We start from the raw sequence: 23,693 nt of genomic DNA, 5'->3' as shown, positions 1-23,693 counted from the left end.
CAGTCGTCAATTTAGGGAGTTCTAATGGTTCCACAAAATGTCTAATATCTTCATCAGTAGACGAAGACGTGGAACTATAGAGATCAAGATAGAACTCTTTAAAAGCATTATTAATATACATGGCCAAGGTAAAAATTTCACCAACAGCAGATTTCACTGAGGGAATGGTAGAAAAAGACTCTCTCTGCTTTATATATCTAGCCAAAAGCTTCCCTGCTTTGTCCCCCGACTCAAAGTATGACTATCTTGCCCTGAATAACCAAAACTACACCTTCCGCGATAAAATAGTATTATATCTGTATTTCAAACGAGTCAATTCTCTGAGGCCATCAGACGACATTTGGTGCTTCAGCTCTGCCTCTGCACTTTTAATATTCCTTTCCAACTCCATGAGTTCTCCTGCTTTGGATTTTTTGGTAAATGAAGCATACTGTACGATCCGACCCCTAAGAACCACCTTAAGTGCCTCCCAAGCCATGCCCACAGAAGACACTGAGGACCAGTTGGTTTCCATATAAACATTGATTTCAGTCTTTAACATTTGTTGGTAATCAGGATTTTGCAAAAGGGATACATTAAAGCACCAACTATAGGATTTCTTTTTCTCCTTATGTGGCAGCACCTCTAAACTCACCAGGGTGTGATCTGAGACTAAGTTTCCAATTGAGCAATCCACAACAGATGAAATGAGGGACTAAAATATATATAAAAAAAATCTATTCTAGAATAAATCTTATGGACTTATAGAAAAAAATGTATAGTGTCTACCAGATGGGTTCAAAAGTCAGCAAAAATCTGCAAGACCAAGATTTTTACACATCCTGAGAAGCGTCAATGTTGCTCTAGGGGGCTTGCACACTTTTGCTTCACTATGATCAAGGACTGATTCCATCAAAAGATTAAAGTCTCCTCCCAATATTATATCATGAGGGGTGCCAGTGGCTTGCAACATCCCTTCAAGATCTATAAAAAAGCCCTGATCATCAGCATTAGGTGCATAAATATTAGCCAAAATAAGACTTTGCCCCTGAATTTCTGCTGAAACAATAATGACTCTTCCTAATTTATCTTTAATCTGTTTGAGACATCTGAATTGTAAAAGTTTATTTATCAGTATAATGACTCCCCTACTCTTACTTGAGCCAGCACTAAAGAAAACATGTCAACCCCATATCTTCCCAAATTTTTCAGCTTCCTGCTGGGAAAGATGCGTTTCTTGAAGAAACACTATATCATATTCCTTACGCTTTAGAAAAGAAATAACTTCTTTTTATGGGGTGCCCCAACCCATTCACATTCCATGTGTAGAGAGACAATCCACTCATATTAACATCTGACATATTGGTATAATAGACAAAATAAATCGTGTGTCAAAAACAAGATTATACAAACCACATTCCCCATTACTGCAACAATCAAACCCCGAACTCCCCCCCGAACCAAACAAACAGAAAAAGGAAAAACGTGTGCATTAACCCCACGCAGGACAGCGCCAACCAGCGTCAATCCCTCTAAACTCAAAAGGTCCATGTACGTATACGTGAGCCCCCGCGACAACATTGCCATCGGATTGCTCAAGTCCGGTGCTTCTGCACAAATTTTGTAAGGCAAAATTACATAACAGAAAATACTTTGTAAAACAGACCCCAGCCAATAGGCAGAATAAACACAAAGAACATACAGATTCATTCACAGAACTGACTCGAAGGTGTGTTCCTCCACAAAACAAATTCTAGCTGATATAAAGCCGTTCAGTTTCCTCAGACAGACAGACAGACAGTGAACCAGTTATTAGGAGTTCGGCAGATGACGTAATCATTCTAATGTCCCTTAAAAATATTCCACAAAAACAAACTCCAGCCAACAGGAGGCATAAGCACAAGGAACAAACAGATTCAACTACAACTGTCCCGAAGGAGTGTTATTCAACAAAACAAGCTCCAGCCGCTAGGTGGAACCAGCACAAAAAAAAATAGAACAGGCGCCCCAGTTCTCGAATGGTCAAGTGTGTATTCAGAGAGGCAAATTCACTCGAAGGCTGCATAAAAAAAATACGCCATGACTTACTCAGTCCGTCAACTTTATAAAAGACATCCTTGTGTAGGCATGAAGATATTTTGCAGTCGTTCTCAGTATCCATTCTCAATCTGTCTGGGAACTTCAGTGTAAAGGCGATCTTCCGTCCATGCAAACGTTTCTTGAAGGAGTCATTCCACAGAACAATCTCCATCCGCTAGAATGAGCCAGCGCAAAAAGAAACAAAAATGGCGCCCAGCTTCCTCAGACAGCCAGAGTAAGTACAATAAGTTAATCCACTCAGCTACATGAAAAACCCCAAATGGCTTACTCACCCATTGTTTTTATAAAAGACAGTGCTTGCTTTGGACACATAAATACCCTGCAACCATCCTTCGTGTCTATTCTCAGTCTGGCCGGAAACATCAGTACAGTAAGAGTTTCTTAAATTCCTTGAACCGATCGTGTTTCTCTCATCGAATTCACAAAGTCCGGGAACAAGAAAATATTGTGATTCTTCCAAGAAAGCTTTCCTTTGCCCCTCGCCTCACATACCACAAGATCTTTATCGGATGATCTCAGAAATTTGGCCAGAATTTATCGGGGCCTGTCTCCATCAGCAGATCTGCGAGCAGGGACTCTGTAAGCTCGCTCGATTTCCAGTTTATGGCCTGTTATGTCGAGCAGACTCGGGAAGAGCTTGTCCAGGAATTTCACCATATCTCTGCCCTCTTTATGCTCAAGAATTCCAACAATTCGAATATTGTTCCTTCTATACCTATTTTCGAGATCTTCCAATTTTTCCAAAATGGATTCCAAACCTGTTTTTGACGCGGGCAGATTAGCAGATAATTCCCTTTCCAATGACTCAAGATAATCGATGCGTCTTTCAACTTCTGCCACTCTTGTGACCAAATCAGAGAATTTTGTTTCCATCGCCATAATCGATCGACGTATTACAGCGAGATCTTCCAAGTCAGCAACAACCTTCATCAGCACCACCGAGATGTTGGACAGTTGATGCTGGATTTCTTCTCCCGACGTGCCGTCCAAATTGAGTCCCCGGCTTGCAGGCCCTCCAGAGGTTTCAGCTTGAACACGTAAGTGTCTTTTAATGTCTCCAGAGTCTGAGGATTTTGACTTCTTTGCCATGTTTACCTCAAAGAGCAAATATGTAACTGGGTATATCAAATCTCACAGAATTAAACATGAAAATAATTAAAAAACTAGCAAAGTGCGCAGAGCCAGTCGCTCACACGTCTGCCCCTTGCATGGCATCATGTGACCTCCTGTGTTGCTTATTCTTAATAATAGTATATTTTTGGATATTGTTGTTTTTTTGTGAATAAAAAAAAGGTACATTTCAAGTCTAACATTCTACTTCAGAACTTTGTTTTGTTGGACAAATAAAACAATTATACACTATATTGCCAAAAGTATTCGCTCATCTGCCTTTAGACGCATATGAAATTAAGTGACATCCCATTCTTAATCCATAGGGTTTAATATGACGTTGGCCCACCCTTTGCAGCTATAACAGCTTCAACTCTTCTGGGAAGGCTTTCCACAAGGTTTAGGAGTGTGTTTATGGGAATTTTTGACCATTCTTCCAGAAGCGCATTTGTGAGGTCAGACCCTGATGTTGGACGAGAAGGCCTGGCTCGCAGTCTTCGCTCTAATTCATCCCAAAGGTGCTCTATCAGGTTGAGGTCAGGACTCTGTGCAGGCCAGTCAAGTTCTTCCACACCAAACTCGCTCATCCATGTCTTTATGGACCTTGCTTTGTGCACTGGTGCGCAGTCATGTTGGAACAGGAAGGGGCCATCCCCAAACTGTTCCCACAAAGTTGGGAGCATGGAATTGTCCAAAATCTCTTGGTATGCTGAAGCATTCAGAGTTCCTTTCACTGGAACTAAGGGGCCAAGCCCAGCTCCTGAAAAACAACCCCACACCATAATCCCCCCTCCACCAAACTTCACAGTTGGCACAATGCAGTCAGACAAGTACCGTTCTCCTGGCAACCGCCAAACCCAGACTCGTCCATCAGATTGCCAGATGGAGAAGCGTGATTCGTCACTCCAGAGAACGCGTCCCCACTGCTCTAGAGTCCAGTGGCGGCGTGCTTTACACCACTGCATCCGACGCTTTGCATTGCACTTGGTGATGTATGGCTTGGATGCAGCTGCTCGGCCATGGAAACCCATTCCATGAAGCTCTCTACGCACTGTTCTTGAGCTAATCTGAAGGCCACATGAACTTTGGAGGTCTGTAGCGATTGACTCTGCAGAAAGTTGGCGACCTCTGCGCACTATGTGCCTCAGCATCCGCTGACCCTGCTCTGTCATTTTACATGGCCTACCACTTCGTGGCTGAGTTGCTGTCATTCCCAATCGCTTCCACTTTGTTATAATACCACTGACAGTTGACTGTGGAATATTTAGTAGCGAGGAAATTTCACGACTGGACTTGTTGCACAGGTGGCATCCTATCACAGTACCACGCTGGAATTCACTGAGCTCCTGAGAGCGGCCCATTCTTTCACAAATGTTTGTAGAAGCAGTCTGCATGCCTAGGTGCTTCATTTTATACACCTGTGGCCATGGAAGTGATTGGAACACCTGAATTCAATTATTTGGATGGGTGAGCGAATACTTTTGGCAATATAGTGTATGTGATCTACATTCGGTTTTTGACCATTAAAAATGTGTAACATTTGCTATACAGTATATTTATGCATGGAGCCACATTGGGAGCCCATATCTCTGGGATTTAACCATACAGTTTTACATTTGAACAAAATCAGAAATTGTTTATTAGGCTATTGTTTTATTGTTTATTTATCTGTTGACAATTGGTAGATTTTGAAACTGATTAATTAACAAAATAAAAAATAAGCAAATAAGGGGCAGTTAATCGGCCTGGCAGATATATATTTGGTCTATCACTAGCACATCACCAGCATACACAGCTCAGTTTAACACATTTTACCATGTTTAAATTCATTTGGCAGAATTACACAGATTTCCCCCAAAATCAGCACAAAAAACATGAAAAAGTCTACAGATTCTGTCTGGGCCTACTAATAACTCAATGCCACCTTTGGGATCCCATCTAGAAGATACCAATCTCTAACACATGACTGCCTCTCAAAGAACACAGCCCCTTGTGTTGTGTAAATCTCAGCATTCAGCAGAGAGAATGCCAAAGCTGCAATATTCCTGATTCCATGAGCAGAAGCAGGACCCCCCTCCTCCTACTGTACTCCACCCATCCATCAAATGCCCCCTCACTGTGAACCTCAGGACCAGCAGAGAGGATCTGCTGTCAGAATGACACATGAGAGCTAGATTGAGTGAGTCCACTGGTTTAAGAAAGTAAGAGTGGGTTAGGGTTACAGACTGCGGTAAATTCAGTGTCAGCAGTGCAGAGAGAAAAACAATTAAATGTGTGATAAATGTCTCAGGAAGGCAGATGGTAGGTTGGACCGTGTGCAAGGTCAAGCTGGTCGAAAGGGGATCTAACCATGTAAAACTAGTGAGTTAGAACCCTTTTTTCACTGTATTTCCAAGCAATGTCTGTAATACAGAGACTGCATCAAATTCTAGTGTAAAACCAGATAGTTCTGATGCTAAATTCTGATTGGATGAGCTGTGTTTGTAGTGGTTTTACTGTACCAGTGACCGCACATTTTATACTTATGTGCCCACAGCCCAGTTGCTGTGTTGCTTTGCAACCGCAAACTTCTACAGTTAGGATAATGAACTGTATTACCAATTATTATTAATAATAAATTTAACTGTTTATTGAACATTGGTGTCTTTTAACATATTGTTTTTGCCACCATATTATAAAAGAATTAGGCCTAAGCCACGCAAATCTGGTTTTTGCACAGCCTCTCATGACTTATTGCTTTAAAAAAACATCCAGATCAGATCTGAAGATAGATCACAAATCTATCAGGTGTGAAAGGTTATTGCACTCTGAATAACGAGTGTTAGAGTCTTTACATTTCTGATGTGAATATAAGGGCACAAAGAGGTTCATTTACAGCTGCTTCCTGTGCATTGTTACGCAACATGCCATCCCTTTTACTCCAGGGAAACCACTCGTATTTCTCACAACATAATCAGACACTGTGAACTTAAAGGAATAGTTCACCCAAAAATACTCTCATCATTCACTCACCCTCATGCCATCCCAGATGTGTATGACTTTATTTCTTCTGCAGAACAAAAATAAGGATTTTTAGAAGAATATCTCAGTTCTGTAGGTTCATTAAATACAAGTGAATGGTGACCAAAACTTTGAAGCTCCAAAAATCATATGAAGGCAGCTTAAAAAGTAATCCATACGACTCCATGTTTTTAATTCATGTCTTCTGAAGCGATTTGATAGATGTGGGTGAGAAACAGATTGATATTTACGTCCTTTTTTTTACTACAAATAGTTTTTATACTGTTTTTTTTCATGCACTTTACAAAAAGTTTTTTATATGTTTTTACCAGCCCCGACCAGTAGATGACGATATGCACGAAGAATGTGAATCATCTACTGCTTCTTTCGGCAGCTCCCTTTAGGGGTCGCCACAGCGGGCCATCTGTGATCGAAGAATGTGAATCATCAAAAAAACAAAATAAGAATGTGTAAGAGAAAGTGAGATTTATAGTAAAAAATGACTTAAATATTGATTTGTTTCTCACTCACACCTGTTATATCAGATATTAGAGGTGGGGGGGGGGAATCGATATGTTATAATATTGCGATATTGTTCCTCACAATATTGAATTGATATTCACATGCCAAAAATCGATATTATTAAAATTTTTTTATTGTACAACAGTCCCTTAGATGGTGCAGTTTTTATGCTTTACTGCTGAGACAGAACGGAACTCCTTTGACGTCACTCACAACACGGAAAAGCTGCTGACAGCATGAACGTTTCGAAGACTATTCAAAATCCGCCTTCCTCTTTCAAATCCAGAGTTTGGCAGCATTTTGGTTTGTCAAAGATCTGGAAAAAATGTTGTTTATGTTGCACGTTAAAGTCCACATTACCAGAAGTGATCGCTCTTTTGGTCATAGTGCATTAGCGCATTTTCCAGTGCTCCGGTACTGTGTGTTATTGTGTGTCGTTGTTACAGTCAAGCTCCAATATGACATTAAAGAAACATAAAAGCACCATTAAAGTAGTCCATATGACTCGTGCATTATATTCAAAGTCTCTTGAAGCCATACAATAGTTTTGTGAATCCCAAAAGGATGCATTTAAGGGAAAAATACAGTCTGCATGTGCAGCGCATTTCAGGGAATGACAGATGCTCTGTTGTTGAGACACACACACAGAGCACACAAAACAAGAAGCAGATTATAAGTACTGTAAACTAGCCTACATTAAAAACTCAAGAAATGTTGCAGTGTTATGCAAAAATAAAAACCAGAGGGTTACAAATTAGAATAATATAGTAATGTTATATCATCTCAAAAATAAATTGAACACAAAAGAGATCCACTAAAGTATCTACAGACTTATTTGAGGGTCAGTATTGTTTATCTTCACAAATAAATGGTTTATGTTCAAATTATTTAAAGCACTTTTATATTGATTCCTATGAATAAGAATGAAAAACAGTGAGTAAAATATGATAAATATCACAATATATCGCAGTATTCACAATACACTAAAAAATAGTTTAAAAATTTTAAAAAGAGAGAGAGAAAAAAAAAAGAATCGTAATTATATTGTATCGTGACCTAGATATTGATATAATATCGTATCGCCAGTTACCTAGTGATTCTCACCCCTAGTAGACATGGATTTAATCTCTAGAGTCGTGTGGATTACTTTAATGCTGCCTTTATTTGCTTTTCGGAGCTTCAAAGTTCTGGTAACCATTCTCATGCATTGTATGGACCTACAGAGCTGAGATATTCTACAAAAACTCTGTGTTCTGCAGAAGATAGAAAGTCATACACATCTAGGATGGCATGAAGGTGAGTAAATGATGAGAGAATTTTCATTTTGGAGTGAGCTATCCCTGTCATTTTGTACAATAAAACACAACACAGAGCATGATTAGCTAGCCATTGACTGATGCTCCCTATCGCAAGACACATAAACAAAGCCTAAATGAATCAATGCTCTTAACCAGAGTGCATCAGTTTCAATAAAATCAAGTAAATGACTCTTTTATTGAGACATTACAATAAGTCCACAGACTGAGAATTGCTGCTAACAGTGAGCTTTTCATCAAAGGCCTGCAGCTGAATAGGACTAGACAAATGATCCTCTGCTTATTTGAGAACAAGGGCACTCTTTTCTGCAGCCTTTAGAGTTTACAAATATGTAGCCATGTTCAAGAGCCAGGATTCCAAGTTTATCAGAGAAGACGACTAACGTAATCAAGAATGCTGTTCAATAGCAAGCAAATGGCCAAAATGCACTATGCTAATGACTGCCCATGTAAGGTTATTGGGCAAAGTTACTTTAAGATAAAAAGGAAATCCCATATAAAAAGTTGCATCTAATTAACTTAATGTAATTATCATAGTCTCAAGAATATAATTACTTATGAATGGATGGCAGGTTGAATACATTTTAGAATACAGAAAAAACAACAACAACTGTAGATCATAGGCCAATATAGCACAATTAGGAGGGAAAATAACACAGTTATTTTACCAGGTAATGCATATTCCCAGAATATACTGATATTAATGGTTTCACTCAAAATGCTGCAAGACACTTCTTTTTTTTTATTAATTTTTTTTTTTTTAACATTTTCTTATTAATCCTTACATTAATAAAGAAAAGCAAAAACATATATACATACAATCAACATTTAAACCCCACAACACTGATGCCTCATGACCTTTTCCAAAAGCACTAATCACCACTCCCAGAGTATCTGCCACTTTAGGGGGGTGTATGCTACTCCCCAAAATAGTACAGAGCAGGTGGCGCAGCTGTAAATACCTAAAAAACTGAGATCTGAGAATCCCAAAATGCTGAACTAAATTATCAACATTTAAAGATCTCAACACTCCACTGTCATATAGGTCACTGAGCATATTAACCTCCCTCACAATCCACTCTGACCAGCAGAAAGGGGACTTATTAATACATAATTTTGGGTTCAGCTATATGCTCTAGGCTACATTTAAATAAATGTCCGAATTAAACACTCTGGACACTTTTGTCCATACCGAGTGCAAATGCGAGATAACAGGGTGTAACTTAACTTCTCCAGTTAGTTTGATAGAAAGGCCTTGCAATGGCGAAATAGGGGCAAGGACTTCCTGTTCAATACAAAACAAGGGAGGGGCTCTCTCAGGTGGAAGCGACCAATGAGCCAAATGTCTGAGATCGAATGCATAGTAATAAAACAAAATCTTGGGTAGGCCTAGCCCATCTTTGACAATCGGCCTATGTAACTTACTGAAATGTAATCTGGGACGTTTACCATTCCAAATAAAGGACTTCGCTATGTTATCAAATTGCTTGACATAAGAGAGAAGTACATCTACAGGGAGAGATTGTAGCAGGTAGTTAAATTTTGGAATACAATTCATTTTAATAACATTAACTTTCCCATTCATAGATAAATGTTATGCCCCTTCTTATTAAGGGTCAAAATTAACCCTAACTAAATCAGACAAATTTGCTGGGAATAAAATGCCCAAATACTTAATGCCCTGAATAATAAAGTATCATCTGCTTAAAACAAAAGCTTATGCGCTACACCTCCCGCCACCACCCCTGGAAAAACCTCCTTTCTTATCGCGGCTGCTAATGGTTCCAGGGAAAGACAGAACAATAATGGGGTAAGAGGGCAACCCTGCCGGGTGCCCCTATCCAGAGTAAAATAATCTGAAATTAATAAATTTGTTTGTACCGCCGCTAACGGGTGTCTATAAAGTAACTTAATCCATCCAATAAATGTAATCCCAAACCTATACATTTCCAAAATCTTAAAAAGATATTCCCATTCTACCATATCAAATGCCTTTTCGGCGTCAAGTGAGATGGCAGCGACCGGAGACTGATCATTTGCCACTGACCACATGATAGTGATGAAACGCCTAATGTTGTCAGAAGAGCTGTGGCCCCGAATAAACCCCACCTGATCTATATGAATAAGAGATGTCATAACTTTACTTAATTGGTTAGTCAGAATTTTTGACAATATTTTAATGTCTAGCTGGATCAGGGAAATTGGATGGTAACTCTTACACTTGCTTGGATCTTTGTCTTTTTTTTATCCCCTTTTCTCCCCAATTTGCCCAATTCAAAATGCCCAATTCCCACTACTTAGTAGGTCCTCGTGGTGGCGCGGTTACTCACCTCAATCCGGGTGGTGGGGGACAAGTCTCAGTTGCCTCTGCTTCTTAGACCGTCAATCTGTGCATCTTATCATGTGGCTCACTGTGCATGACACCGCGGAGACTCACAGCATGTGAAGGCGATCCACGCACAATTTACCACACACCCCATTGAGAGCGAGAACCACTAATCATGACCATGAGGAGGTTACCCCATGTGACTCTACCCTCCCTAGCAACCGGGCCAATTTGGTTGCTTAGGAGACCTGGCTGGAGTCACTCAACACACTCTGGATTCGAACTCGCTACTCCAGGGTTGGTAGTCAGCGTCAATACTCACTGAGCTACCCAGGCCCCAAGATCTTTGTCCTTTTTAAGAATCAGACTGATCCGGGCTTGTGTCATGGTTGGCGGAAGCTTTCCATTCTTTAATGGAATAAGATCTAAAAAAAACTCAGCAGCAATGCCATCTGGCCCCGGAGCCTTGCCTGTTGGCAAGGCCTTAATTACCTCGCCAAGCTCCTCCAAGGTTATCTCAGAATCAAGAGAATTTTTTTGCTCAGTCGTCAGTTTAGGAAGTTCTAAAGGTTCCACAAAATTTCTCATATATTCATCAGTAGACGAAGATGTGGAACTATAGAGATCAAGATAGAATTCTTTAAAAGCATTATTAATATCAATGGCCAAGGTAAAAATTTCACCACCAGCAGATTTCACTAAGGGAATGGTAGAAAAAGACTCTCTCTGCTTTATATATCTAGCCAAAAGCTTCCCTGCTTTGTCCCCCAACTCAAAGTATGACTGTCTTGCCCTGAACAACCAAAACTCCACATTTCCGCGAAAAAATGGTATTATATCTGTATATTCTCTGAGGCCATCAGACGACATTCGGTGCTTCAGCTCTGCCTCGGCACTTTTAATATTCCCTTCCAACTCCACGAGTCCTCGTGCTTTGGATTGTTTGGTGAATGAGGCATACTGTCTGATCTGATCCCTAAGAACCACTTTAAGTGCCTCACAGAGGATACTGAGAACCAGTTGATCTACATATAAACATTGATTTCAGCTTTTAACATTAGTTGGAAATCAGGATTTTGCAAAATGGATATATTAAAGTGCCAACTATATGATTTCTTTTTCTGCATATGTGGCAACACCTCTAAACACACCAGGGCGTGATCTGAGACCAAGATGTTTCCTGCAAGACACTTCTAATTATATCTCAACAATAATTTAGTCAAGACCCAAACCTTATAATGCAGTACCAGACAGTAAAAGGAAATGCAAACCTTAAGAATCTGAAAAGGAACTACAATACATTCCATGTGCAGTTCCTGGTGAAACCATTCTGCTCTAATGATTTAGGCCCTTTCTTCAAGCCACTGTCTTAAAATAACACCTGATAAAACACCAGGCTAAACAAAAGACAACCCACAGGCCCTGCCAGAAACCTTTCCTCTATAATCTCTTATAACTGGACCCCAAAGAAAAACTGCATATTAACTTTAGCTCTTATTTAATTACCCAAATGATTTAGGCTGCATCTCTTGCTTGTCAGTGATTGACTTAGAGAAGCACAGACAAATATTAATCTGACACAGTGTCTGTGCCTTGAAACTTAGAAAGCTCTATACCAAGACAGCATGTTTTGGAATCCTGAGCGCGAGATAGGTCCAAAAATGCTTTCTAGGTAGGCAGCTCACTAGGTTGAGGCACAGCCAATGTATTCGAGTCTATTTATCAGACTATTTAACCATAATGTATGGTTACATTGTTCCATACAGTATTCTAAGGGCCCTTTATCATTCATAATTTATTCATACCAGCACTCTACGGTTACTTTACTCGTGCAAAATGTAACCTTTCCTCCACCTTCCTACTGTAAACAACAATGTGTAATCATATGGCACACAGATGACTTTGCTGCGGAAAAGAAGGCGGAAAAACACGCATGAAATAAGTGCGTGAGTCCCGTTCACTAAATGCATCTTTTGGCATGGAGCTATGGGTTGTAATTGCATACTATACTTACACTGGGTATCCGCCTGCCACGCAATGAATATCAATAATGATACATTTTTATTGACACCATATGTTCATCCGCATTTGCACTAAAGAAAGTAACGTGATGGAATCAGGGCGCATATGTTCCGACTGTAAATGTCAGGTTCCCTGAATAAATCGTGTTAGATTGATACTTACCATGGATGTTCCAGGTACAGCTGCGTCTTTAGTGCGTTTCGTTTTCCAGGCTGCTCTGAAGTAGTCCAAGTGTGCGCATGCGCAATACGATAGCTGGAGTTGGATGGGGGAATCCAATGACGTAACTTAGCAAACACGTGACTGCACACTGCGCATTTTTTTTTAGGGTTCACAACATTTTACAGTGAATAGTTGCTACTTTTTCTGATGTGTCCGATTTATGAGTGTTTTAACGTTTAGAAAGAAAGCTTGCATTTGTTTTATGCATTTGATCAGGCAGAATCCTTGTGAATGAGATTTGAGTACTGTATTTATTTTTCTTTCTGTTGAAACTGAATTGTAAATATGTTATACACAAGGAAACCTTTTTTGATTTCACATAGACTGCAATCTTTCAAATGGAAAAGTAATGCAAAATTCTAAAATTATTTGTATAATTTAAGGCTTTTTAACAATAGAATATAAAACAGTATAATATAAAACAGTATAATATAATATCTTATAAACACTAAAAAAGCATTTCAGCCTATTTTAAGATTTACACATTTACATTTCATAACAAAATTACAACAAACTGAATTGTGTAATCTTTAACAAAATGTAATTAATATCACTTAAAGTTTTATTAATTTAATTTAGTTCACTTAATTCAACTGGATGGAATTTTGTTATATATTGAAATAGTCTAATATATATATATATATATATGTAGTCTATGTAATGTAGGCAACCAGTGTATTCCTTACTGTATTTACGTGAACACACAAAAAAGTGTTTATACTCTCTCTCTCTCTCTCTCAACATTTTTCCAACACACATTCACACCAACTGTCATTCAAGCATGCATGCAATATAACTGGACTCTGGGAAAAAAAGGTAATAATTCAAGCATAGATGTGTGTTTGATAAATGTATTGTAGAAGCATTATGTTTATTGGTGTAATGGCTCGTTAGGCTGTGCTGAGTGCGGCAATCTTTTGAGGTACTTCTACACTGATGAAGTGCAGTTTGTCCATCTTTAGACCTTGTCCCTCTGTTTGCTGCAATCCCAGGTTCAAGTATTTATTAGACTGGTCATACACAGGCCAATGTACTAGGCCAGGTCCATTTGGTGAACTGCAGAAATGAAATAATTATTTGACAGAAGAATTCATTTTTGGAGAACTGGCTCTCCCTCATCAAATCAGTTCTTACACTCTTAAAATAAAGGTTCAAGTTAGAATCAAAAAAGGTTTTACACCCTGATGCCTTTTAATCATTCTTTTTAAGTTCCACAAATAACTTTTTTATGTACTAGTTCTTTGGAATATCCATCTATGTACTGATGATTTAAAGAATCCAGAAACCAATACGCTGATCTAAAGAACCTAAAATATAACATTAGGAACTTTTAGTCTCCAAAGAACCATACAACCAACACAAGTTTTATGATACAGCCAAAAATGGTTCTTGCTAAGAAGATGAGCTGCAAAGAGCCTTATTTTAAGAGTAACATTTTTAAGAGTGTAGACTGGTCTCTCCAGTTGATGTTTTTTTTAAATTTTTTTATTATTATTATTATTACGTTTGTTAATGGGTCAAAATGGACTCTATTTGGAACTGATAAAAGGATCTTTAGTTGCATCCCTTGGATACAGACTGTTGTGCTGCCAGATTATGTGCTCTATAAATCATTTACATTTATGAATATATTTTATACATTATGCTACATTACGTACAGAAACTGAATATAATTCAAGGACTGAAGGATCAGTAAAAGATCCTAGTGCTCTAATGTGCTCACCCATTTCGAATAAAGTTTGCCCAGTATCCCATGACTGTTTTGCACAGTTGGTTTTCTTCCTCACTGAAGGTGCCTGTGGATGATAAAGAGTTAAAGATAAGTAATGCTGCACATCATTTGCATCGTCATATGTGATGATTGTCAATTGGATAATCACATGTTCTCAGTTGAAATCTCGCAAGACATGAGCACTTCAATCCACTTCAAATACTATAGTTTAAACCAAAAATTATTTACCCACTTGCTTGTTGTTTCAAACCCGTAAGACTTTCTTTTTTAGTGAAACACAAAAGGAGATGTTATGCAGAATGTTAGTGACTGACAACCTCACTGTATTATAAAGAGCTGTGTCAACGTTCTTCAAAATTTCTCCTTATGTGTTCCAGAGAAAAGAAAGTCATACAGGTTAGGAAAGACAGGGTATGTAAATGATGATTTTTAGGTAAACTATTTCTTTAACTGTCTAGAATAATTCTCCTGTACCAAATGATTGTTTTGTCAGTGTTTAGAAATACATTCTCAGATCTGCATACCTATGATTTTGATATGGCCGTTCCAAAAGCAGGCCCCAAACACATAACCAACATCATCTGCATGGTCAGCCTTTACAAAGCTGGGTCTGAGATCTTTAAATATACTTGGCCTATGCTGGAACTCATACATATACACAGGCACTCCAGCATCTGTGAAATTATAACATTGGGTAATGGAAAATTATAAAGCCAACCAACAATAAAACTCACAAATTCAGACTATAAGTGAAGAGAACTTTGCAAACAACCTCTGTGGTAAGCTGCAGTTTTAATAATGGGGAACACCATAAAAAGATCTCCCAGCATCTCAGTAAATGCGTTACGAATGTCCTCTGGAGTTTTAGCATCTTCTAAGTATTTATCTGCTATGACTTCATTGGCTCCCGAAGACTAGAATTAACGTAAACACCCGGTTAATTACACACAGACATCAGGACAACAGCTTGAATTTTACTTCAAATGAATTTCCTTACTTGATTTTATATGCTATGTCCACTAGATGTAGACAAATACTAACATATTTTCCCAACTGCACTGAGTCTAAAATAAATAAGTGTTTTCAAAGCTTCTACGCATATTTCAGTCAGAATTAATCTAAAACAATGTGAAAAGAAAGTCTGAAAATTGACATTTACTCCATTTATATTTAACATGCTCAGCACTGCTATCACTGATTGTCTGTTCATCCCTTTTTCCCATCCTGGAGAGGCAAAGGCCTGAAACACAAATTAGCACATTTTACAGGGCATAGAAATCCAAGAATGTAACATGAATGTTCCATAGGTTACAGATTTTATGTGACTTACCTGAGTGAGTATCCATCCAAATTCATGGTTTGTCATACCCAGAAGAACTGGAACTTTGTGAAAGTCTTTGCTCTTCAGCACTTCCTCTGCTGTATCTTTAAGAAATTCCCCATCAACTGTTGCTCCAAAGTAGATCTTTTGCTGAAGAAATCATTCAGTCAAAGAAATTGATTATTTTTGTTTACAAAAATATCATCAACAGATCTTTGGATTGTTTATATTAACTACAGAAGAGCATCTAATTTCATCCACAAATGATCTGCTCCTATACCTTAACAGATGCATTAATGAGCTGTTCCTGAGTCAGTTCTTTCATGCATTTGACCAGCACTTCAGTAGAGCTGAAGTCACACTCAGTAAAATTTGCCACCATCTGGTCAAACATAATACAAAATAATGATACATCAGATAATTTAATTACGCCAATTATGCATATTCAACATTGATTGATGTTAAACGATGCAATAGTCACTTGATAAAATGCACACTTCTTGAAGTTCAAAAGAGTATACAGTGTAGTTTTACAATAAAGTTTGTTTTATTTGGTCTAAATACCTTGGCATACACCAGAGGTTCTTTGGTGGAGAAACTTGCCACAGTTGCAACCCCACTCTGAAAGATGGCCCGGTGAAACAAACCCTTGGCCATTTGTGACAATGTCTAGCAGAGTATAAGATTTCATAGCATAAGAATATCATTTAATTCCACCTAATCAGATTAATAAATGCATAAGATCGTATGTTGTATAAATATTTGAGTTTCAGCAGTTCACTTATAATTACACTACAGTAGATTATAAGCTATTTCTGACTGGGACTGACCAGCAAAGAGGCACTGATTCCACCTGCAGACTCCCCAGCTATGGTGACAGATTGAGGGTCTCCTCCAAAACCCTCAATGTTTTGCTGTACCCATTGTAAAGCTGCAATCTGGTCCAGGAAGCCCCAGTTTCCCTGGGCATGCTTATCTCCAGTGCTAAAATCAGAAACACTAGTTAAAGCAAAAGAAGTGTCTTCAGTAAATTACAAATCTGATGGGTGAAATTGCACATAATTGCACATAATTGTCTTTCTGCACCATAAATGAATACCTGAAGTATCCTAAGATTCCAAGTCGGTATTGTATAACAACCACAACTATGTTCTCATAAGCCGCCAATGGGGATCCATCAAACATGCAAGCTCCACCTATGATTAGGCCACCTCCATGAATCCAAACCATGACCTGTTAGATTGCAAAGATTTCTAAATGGTTTTGTCAGAAGGAGTTGGGGATTAAATAAATCAACTATAATAGATTATCTCCTAAAAGTATAGAATAAATAATTTACAAGAAAATTATCATTTGGTTTAAGTAATTTCTTGAATTTGCATGTCAAAGTGTAGAGTATCAAAGAGGCAGGGAGAGTAGCCATTATTATATACTCACTGGAAGATTTTCTGATTCTGATCTTTGAGAAGGGGTGTAAACATTTAGATACAAACAGTCTTCTGAGACACCAGTGGCAGTTAAATCCAAAGACAGGGCTTTTGATATGAAAACCACAGTGTCTGGGTCTTGAATGCACCTATACGCCACAAGAAAAGGTGTATTCATTAATAGGTTAAAATAAGACAGATTTCTTGTGAACATGCAATCATTGAACCCAAAGTGTTATAGGGACCTGACCAAACCTGACTATAGAAATGGTGATCTTGAGTACTAGAGTGTATATAGGGTAAACATATAGGATATTCATATAGTAATGTTTCTTCAGCTTAGTGTAATTTCATGTCCCAGGAGATGATTTTTATTAAAACGAGATGTCAGCTTGTTATATGAAGATCTCATTAAAACTGAATAGAAAAGGCCTTCATAATTTATTTTTGGTACTTTTCAAATGCCTTGTTTGTATAGATTTGGTTGTTTTAGTCTAGTCCAAGACCCATACTTTCCATATAAAACTATGAAAATCCTTTACAAAAATAAAAATTATCGCAAAAGTGTCAGTGAATACCATGCTTGAGATGAAATATGACACGTGATGTTTGAAGAAAACAAAGAAGCAGAGTTTGTCGTCATTTCCAATCAAGCCAATTTTGCCAAATTGAGCAAAAAGTGTGAAAATATTATTTGTGTGAATTTAGAAAACATAAAATGTTAGCTATTAAATTAGTCTTAGAAAAACAAAGGAGTGTGCCTTTAAAAAAAAAAAAAAAAGTACACTTCTTGTTCCGCTTCTGTCACTCACTCGAAGTTGTGTCGATGTAGTGACACTAGGGGTCGATCTTGAGAGCCCGAGACACCTTCAGATCTTTGAGAAAAGGCCAATGAGAATTGGCGAGTAGAATTTGCATGCCACTCCCCCCGACATACGGGTATAAAAGGGAGGCTGGAATGCAGATTCATTCAGATTTTTTCTTCGGAGCCGAGTGGTTGTATTTCAGCAAGCTAAATACTACTAATGATCCATTCACCTCTTCAGAAATGTGTGCTGTTGGATATACATTCCAGCGGCTTTCTCTCCACTCTGCACTCCACTGCAGACTATGCCCCTGGGCGCTTTGAAAGTGCTTTAAAAGAGTTTATTTCCTCTAGAGGGTATATTTCCTCTATTAGAGCAGGCACAGTGACGTTGAACGTTTTTTTAAGATGCGTCTTTTTAAAGATGCCCTTCCGTCTCTGTGCAGTTCCTGGATGCGGTCGTTACCTCTCTGCCTCTGACGGTCACGATCACTGCCTCACGTGCCTGGGCCAAAATCATGTTGAGGAAGCATTCGTGGATGGTTCATGTTCTCATTGTGAGAACATGACCATGGCAACGTTGCAGTCGCGGCTTTCCTTCTTTCGAGGGAAAGACACTTCAGTTGTCCCCCCCTCTGGTCCTTCTACCTATGGTTACGAGGCCGCCCTGGTTGATGCTGAAGACGATTCGGGGGCTTCAATGGGTACGTTTCTGTCGGGTAAACCCCCACGGACCGCCCACTCCCCGGTACGCTCGTTTGCAACCATCCAGTTCTAGGATGAGACAGGCAGCTCGCCTCAGTGCCAGCCTAATGTCTCTGTCGGAGCTCATGAGCCGGATGAGATGTCGATCGCTGCATCGGAGAGTGCCTTGGTGATGTCGGACGCCGAGGACTTGACATCGGGTGGAGGGTTCCACTCAAGCCCACAACCAAAGGCGGCAGCCTGGTCTGAGGCCGACGCGGAGCTGACCGCCATGCTTGCCCGGGCGGCCGCGAGTGTTGGGCTTGAGTGGAACCCTCCAAACGCCCCTGAGCACTCGCGGTTTGACGACTGGTTTCTGGGTTCGGCGCGCCACTTGCGGCCACACCCCCTCCAGTCCCCTTCTTCCCGGAAGTGCACGACGAGCTGACGCAATCGTGGAGGGCACCTTACGCTGCCCGAGGGTTATGCTGTGATACCCCAGGTGGATAAGGTGATCGCGGCACACCTGTACACGCTGAGCGCCACCACCTGGCGGAGTCGCCTGGCACTCCCTTCCCAAGCCTGTAGGACGACGACCACGCCCAGACCTCTGGAATCTCCATGTCTGGTACCTGGATGGGACGCGAAAGACCTAACTTGTCTACCGCCCGCAGTGGTTAACACGATCACTCAGGCCAGAGCTCCTTCTACAAGGCAGCTGTATTCCCTGAAGTGGCGTATCTTCACTAAGTGGTGTTCTTCCCATAGTGAAGACCCCCAGAGGTGCACAGTCGGGTCAGTGCTTTCCTTCCTGCAAGAGAAGTTGGATGGGTGGCTGTCCCCCTCCACTCTCAAGGTCTATGTAGCTGCTATAGCAGCACACCACAATGCTGTTGAAGGTAAGTCGCTCGGTAAGCACGACCTGATCATCAGGTTCCTGAGAGGCACCAGGAGGTTTAACCCTCCTAGGCCGTGCCTCTTTCCCTCATGGGACCTCTCCGTGGTCCTTTTAGGCCTACGGAGAGCCCCGTTTGAGCCCCTAGAGTCAGTCGAGTTAAAGGCTGTCTCATTGAAGACTGCCCTCCTGACTGCGCTCACTTCCATCAAAAGGGTCGGGGACCTGCAAGAGTTCTCTGTCAGCGAAGAGTGCCTAGAGTTCGGTCCGGATGACTCTCACGTGATCCTGAGACCCCGACTGGGTTATGTGCCCAAGGTTCCCACGACCTCTTTAGGGATCAGGTGGTGAGCCTGCAAGCGCTGCCCCCGGAGGAGGCAGACCCAGCCTTATCGTTGCTGTGTCTGGTGCGTGCTTTGCGGATATACTTGGATTGCACGCAGAGCTTTAGACGCTCTGAACAGCTCTTTGTCTGCTTCGGCGGACAGCAGAAAGGGAATGCTGTCTCCAAACAGAGGCTTGCCCACTGGATCGTGGACGCCATCGCTTTGGCCTACCAGACTCAGTCTGTGCCCGCCCCCTTGAGGGTTCGAGCACACTCCACAAGGAGTGTGGCATCGTCGTGGGCACTGGCCAATGGCACCTCTCTAGCAGACATCTGTAGAGCAGTGGGCTGGGCAACAACCAATACCTTCGCGAGATTTTACAATCTCCGGGTTGAGCACGTTTCATCCCGTATTCTTTCAGGTACGAACAGGTAAGTTTCGTTACGCAGGGCAACTGGCCGGGTGTACCGCTTGTGTATAGTGCCTTTCCCCTCCACGAGGTGAAGCCATGCGTTCTTCTCTCCCATGCGTGTTCACGACCTGTGAACCCTGGATGTCCTTCCTCCTAGCCTTCTGGCTCACGAATTCAGCGGAGGAATTTGTAGTCAGACCCAGTACCTGTGCTAACGTGCCCTGTACTGGGGTAAGTGCTCCACAGGTCTCGGTTACCCCGGTAACCTCCTGTGATGTATCTTCCGCGGTATGGTCTCCCTTTTTTGGTAGACCTGTGTCTCTCTTGGCAGAGCCCTCTCTGCCCCGGTTGCTGCGTTTGTAGAGCTCCTCCCCTATGAAGGGCACGACCTACCGCCGCGCCTCTTCCATGTGTGGCCTTAGGCCCATATGACGTATTCCCCACTTTTTTACCCTCCCTTTCAGGGCAGGTTGTGGCCTCCGCAGGGTCTTTTTCCCCCTGAAAGGATAGGAACGGAAAAGAATGCCTTCCCTGGTGCATTTTATGAGCATTTAAAGGCCCCAGCCGAATCAAATTTTCTGTGGAGAGAAAAACTTAGAGAGAAAAATTCCCATACTTCCATACTAGATACATCTCCTTCAAGGTTGTTGGGAATTACATGACGTTTTGTGGCATCTGGGGAGGCTACGTGCAGTCCGAGTGCATCTGTTCCTACGCTCACAGTAGCTTGCCTACACCTGCATCGGCAGTTCACGTAACACAGTTCAGCCATTGTGGCGTTTCGTATAGGGACCCCTAGTGTCACTACATCGACACAACGTCGAGTGAATGACAGAAGGGGAATGTCTCGGTTACTGTCGTAACCTCCGTTCCCTGATGGAGGGAACGAGACATTGTGTTCCTCTTGCCACAGGCTGATCTACACCGCTGTAATGGCTGGGACCTTGTCTCGGCTCCTCAGTGCAAAAACCTGAATGAATCCGCATTCCAGCCTCCCTTTTATACCCATATGTCAGGGGGAGTGCCATGCAAATTCTACTCGCCAATTCTCAGTGGCCTTTTCTCAAAGATCTGAAGGTGTCTCGGTCTCTCAAGATCAAGCCCTAGTGTCACTACATCGACACAACGTCTCATTCCCTCCATCAGGGAACGGAGGTTACGACAGTAACCGAGACGTTTCCATCACAGTCAATGACATCACAGAATTCTATTAAATACAATAAGAATTTGAGATGTGGTGAAAAGGACACTGTGGTGGGAATTTTCATGACTTTCATGGAAAAAATGGCAAAAATGACAAATCTTCTTTGGTGCATTTACTATCTACCGTACATACACTATTAGACATTGTTAGAAGACAAACAAAAAAGAAGTATTGACAGTGTGAACAAAGTTATAATGAGATTTTACTGTATAAAAGTCCACAGTGCTAAAAGTGCCCAAAATTAAAGCTACTTGACTATATTGCCATACTCACATGACAGGCTGTTGGGTGGCATTTCTTATGCCCTCCCATCCCTCTATGGGATTGGGTGCAGCTAGACGGAGAGGGCCAATGGGTGGCTGGGCAAAAGGGATCCCCAAGTATTCCTCCACCACCTTGTCTGAGCCTTTAACTTTTATATATTGCCCACGGACACTGCCATGCTTCAGAACAACCACAGGTCCAGAGTCTACGAGAAATAAGAGAAAAATGACTTAAAAACATGCACTTTCATGCAGAAACAGACATATGACAGCATTATATAATGGAATTTATAAATATACTGCACATAACAGTCAAAAGAGGGCTACATGTCAATTGATCACAAATCACCTATTGCATTCTTATTGTATTGCTCATTCTGAAAAACTGTAAAACAAAACAATCAAACCCCTCGACTCCAAAAATGAACAAAATAGCATTATAACCATTAAGTAAAAGAGCCTTGTAAAAAGAACAAATACTTGCCTGTCTGTGTGGGGGCTGTCCAAACCAGGGCCAGCACCAAGCAAAGGCAGAGCAAAACTCCTTTTATCATAGCTGTTCTTCAGGAAAAGGCTCATATAGACTGAATTCTAAAGCAAAATTCTAACGCAATAAAACCTCACAAAATCAATCACACAGGCTCACTTACAAAGCATTGCCCTTTAGTCTGACCCTACACTGCCCCAAAAAGCAAACCAGTTGTTATCTGTGTACACAGTCCAATCCCTATAGAGAGAAGAGCAAAATCCATACTGAAAGGGAGTATTTTGAAACACTGAACTCATTCTGTTTTTATTCTGTTAACCACTCGTTATATATTCTTAAAAGCCCGAGACCATTTTTCGAATTTAATTACTTTTTTTAAATTACAAATTATATCATCAGCAAAACAGTTAGAGTGTAACATTGAATTGAAAATGTATTTTCAATTGAAATTTCAGAATTTTTAAGTAACCTATTTGTTGCTTCAAGTGCCTTGTGTGCTTCAATGAAAGCAAATAAATCTCACCTTCTGTAAGGTGTTCATATGGTAAATCTGCTTGATTATTTTCTCAGAAAAACTGCAGAATCTTGAATATTTCTTATTCCTTCATATCATAATATTTATTTTTATTATTATTCAAAATCCTAAAATTTTCTTTTTATTTCAAGCTTTTAATTAGATTTTGAAACCCAGATTTTCAATGTGGTTCCAGCCATTTGAACCTCAACATGTTAAGATAAAAAATGACTGTGATAGAGTTTATAATATATTCCAACAAATATATAGCACTTTTGTTGCAAAATTGTGCAGAGCTTTACGTTAGTTTTATTGTATATTTGTGGTCTGCGATGTCATTTTTAATAGCATCTTTGTAAACAATGTGATAGATTGAAGAGGACTAAAGATACTGTTATCAAGAATATACGAATACAGTGAATCAAACATGAAAATATCATTACGCCATCTAAAATCATAAACTTTATAGATGTTGAGACCTCTAATTATTTTCTGAATGATTCAAAGTAAGTTCACCAATTCTAAATTGGGGTTCGGCTCCTCTAACCCAAATAAAATGATATTTGATCCTCAGTGTTTCTGTATAATTAACACAAATTTAACAAGGCGTCACAGTAAATTCTTCTCAAAACTGAACCCCCCCCCACAATGCTGCTTATATACAGTAAGAGTGTCTTAGGGGCTCAGATTCTTTACAGGTAGGTTAATATTTCATGCTCTTTCACTATTGGCAGTTTTATTGAACAGAGTGCTGGCAAGAAAAGCTTGAAGATTACAAGGCAGAGTTAAAAGCTGTATCCAATGAATGAACCCACTTCGCAGCCATTCTCTTTAAGAACTTGTTTAACAAGATCTAGGTTGCTAATACAAAGGTTGCAAATTCAATGTCAAGAGGGAGTAGCCTAGAAACAGCGGTGGTATTAACATCCCAGTCTTTTCTTTTTCCCCATCATGAAATTCAAAATTATGAGGAAAAATGTGGCTATTGCTTTTGTCTTTCAAATGCCACTTCATTTCCAATGAATA

The 23,693-nt window shown here is 40.2% G+C and overlaps 2 protein-coding genes across 3 annotated transcripts in view; both read right to left on the bottom strand.

Moving 5' to 3' along the window:
• Nucleotides 1-12,619, bottom strand: part of LOC127417396 (uncharacterized protein KIAA0513-like) — a 32,065-nt gene extending 19,446 nt beyond the window's left edge. For both annotated transcript variants that reach the window (XM_051657425.1, XM_051657426.1), the window contains exon 1: nt 12,538-12,619. The gene's annotated coding sequence lies outside the window, so the exon portion shown is untranslated. The remainder of the gene's footprint in view (nt 1-12,537) is intronic.
• An 819-nt stretch (nt 12,620-13,438) lies between these two features.
• On the bottom strand, nt 13,439-22,329 carry LOC127417393 (carboxylesterase 5A-like). Its single transcript, XM_051657419.1, has 13 exons — nt 22,151-22,329; nt 21,677-21,872; nt 17,088-17,226; nt 16,750-16,883; nt 16,481-16,634; nt 16,215-16,319; nt 15,931-16,032; nt 15,660-15,800; nt 15,489-15,569; nt 15,102-15,243; nt 14,854-15,003; nt 14,321-14,393; nt 13,439-13,653 (listed from the first exon to the last, which is right to left on the bottom strand). Exons 1-13 carry the CDS (start codon nt 22,218-22,220, stop codon nt 13,488-13,490), a joined length of 1,653 nt encoding a protein of 550 aa, XP_051513379.1. The 5' UTR covers nt 22,221-22,329; the 3' UTR covers nt 13,439-13,487.
• Between the last annotated feature and the right edge of the window lie 1,364 nt (nt 22,330-23,693).

The sequence above is a fragment of the Myxocyprinus asiaticus genome, chromosome 26, assembly GCF_019703515.2.
Source record: "Myxocyprinus asiaticus isolate MX2 ecotype Aquarium Trade chromosome 26, UBuf_Myxa_2, whole genome shotgun sequence".
NCBI classification, from domain to species: Eukaryota; Metazoa; Chordata; class Actinopteri; order Cypriniformes; family Catostomidae; genus Myxocyprinus; species Myxocyprinus asiaticus.
Note: the sequence above shows the minus strand (reverse complement) of the source record. Positions and strands in the feature narration are given on the sequence as shown.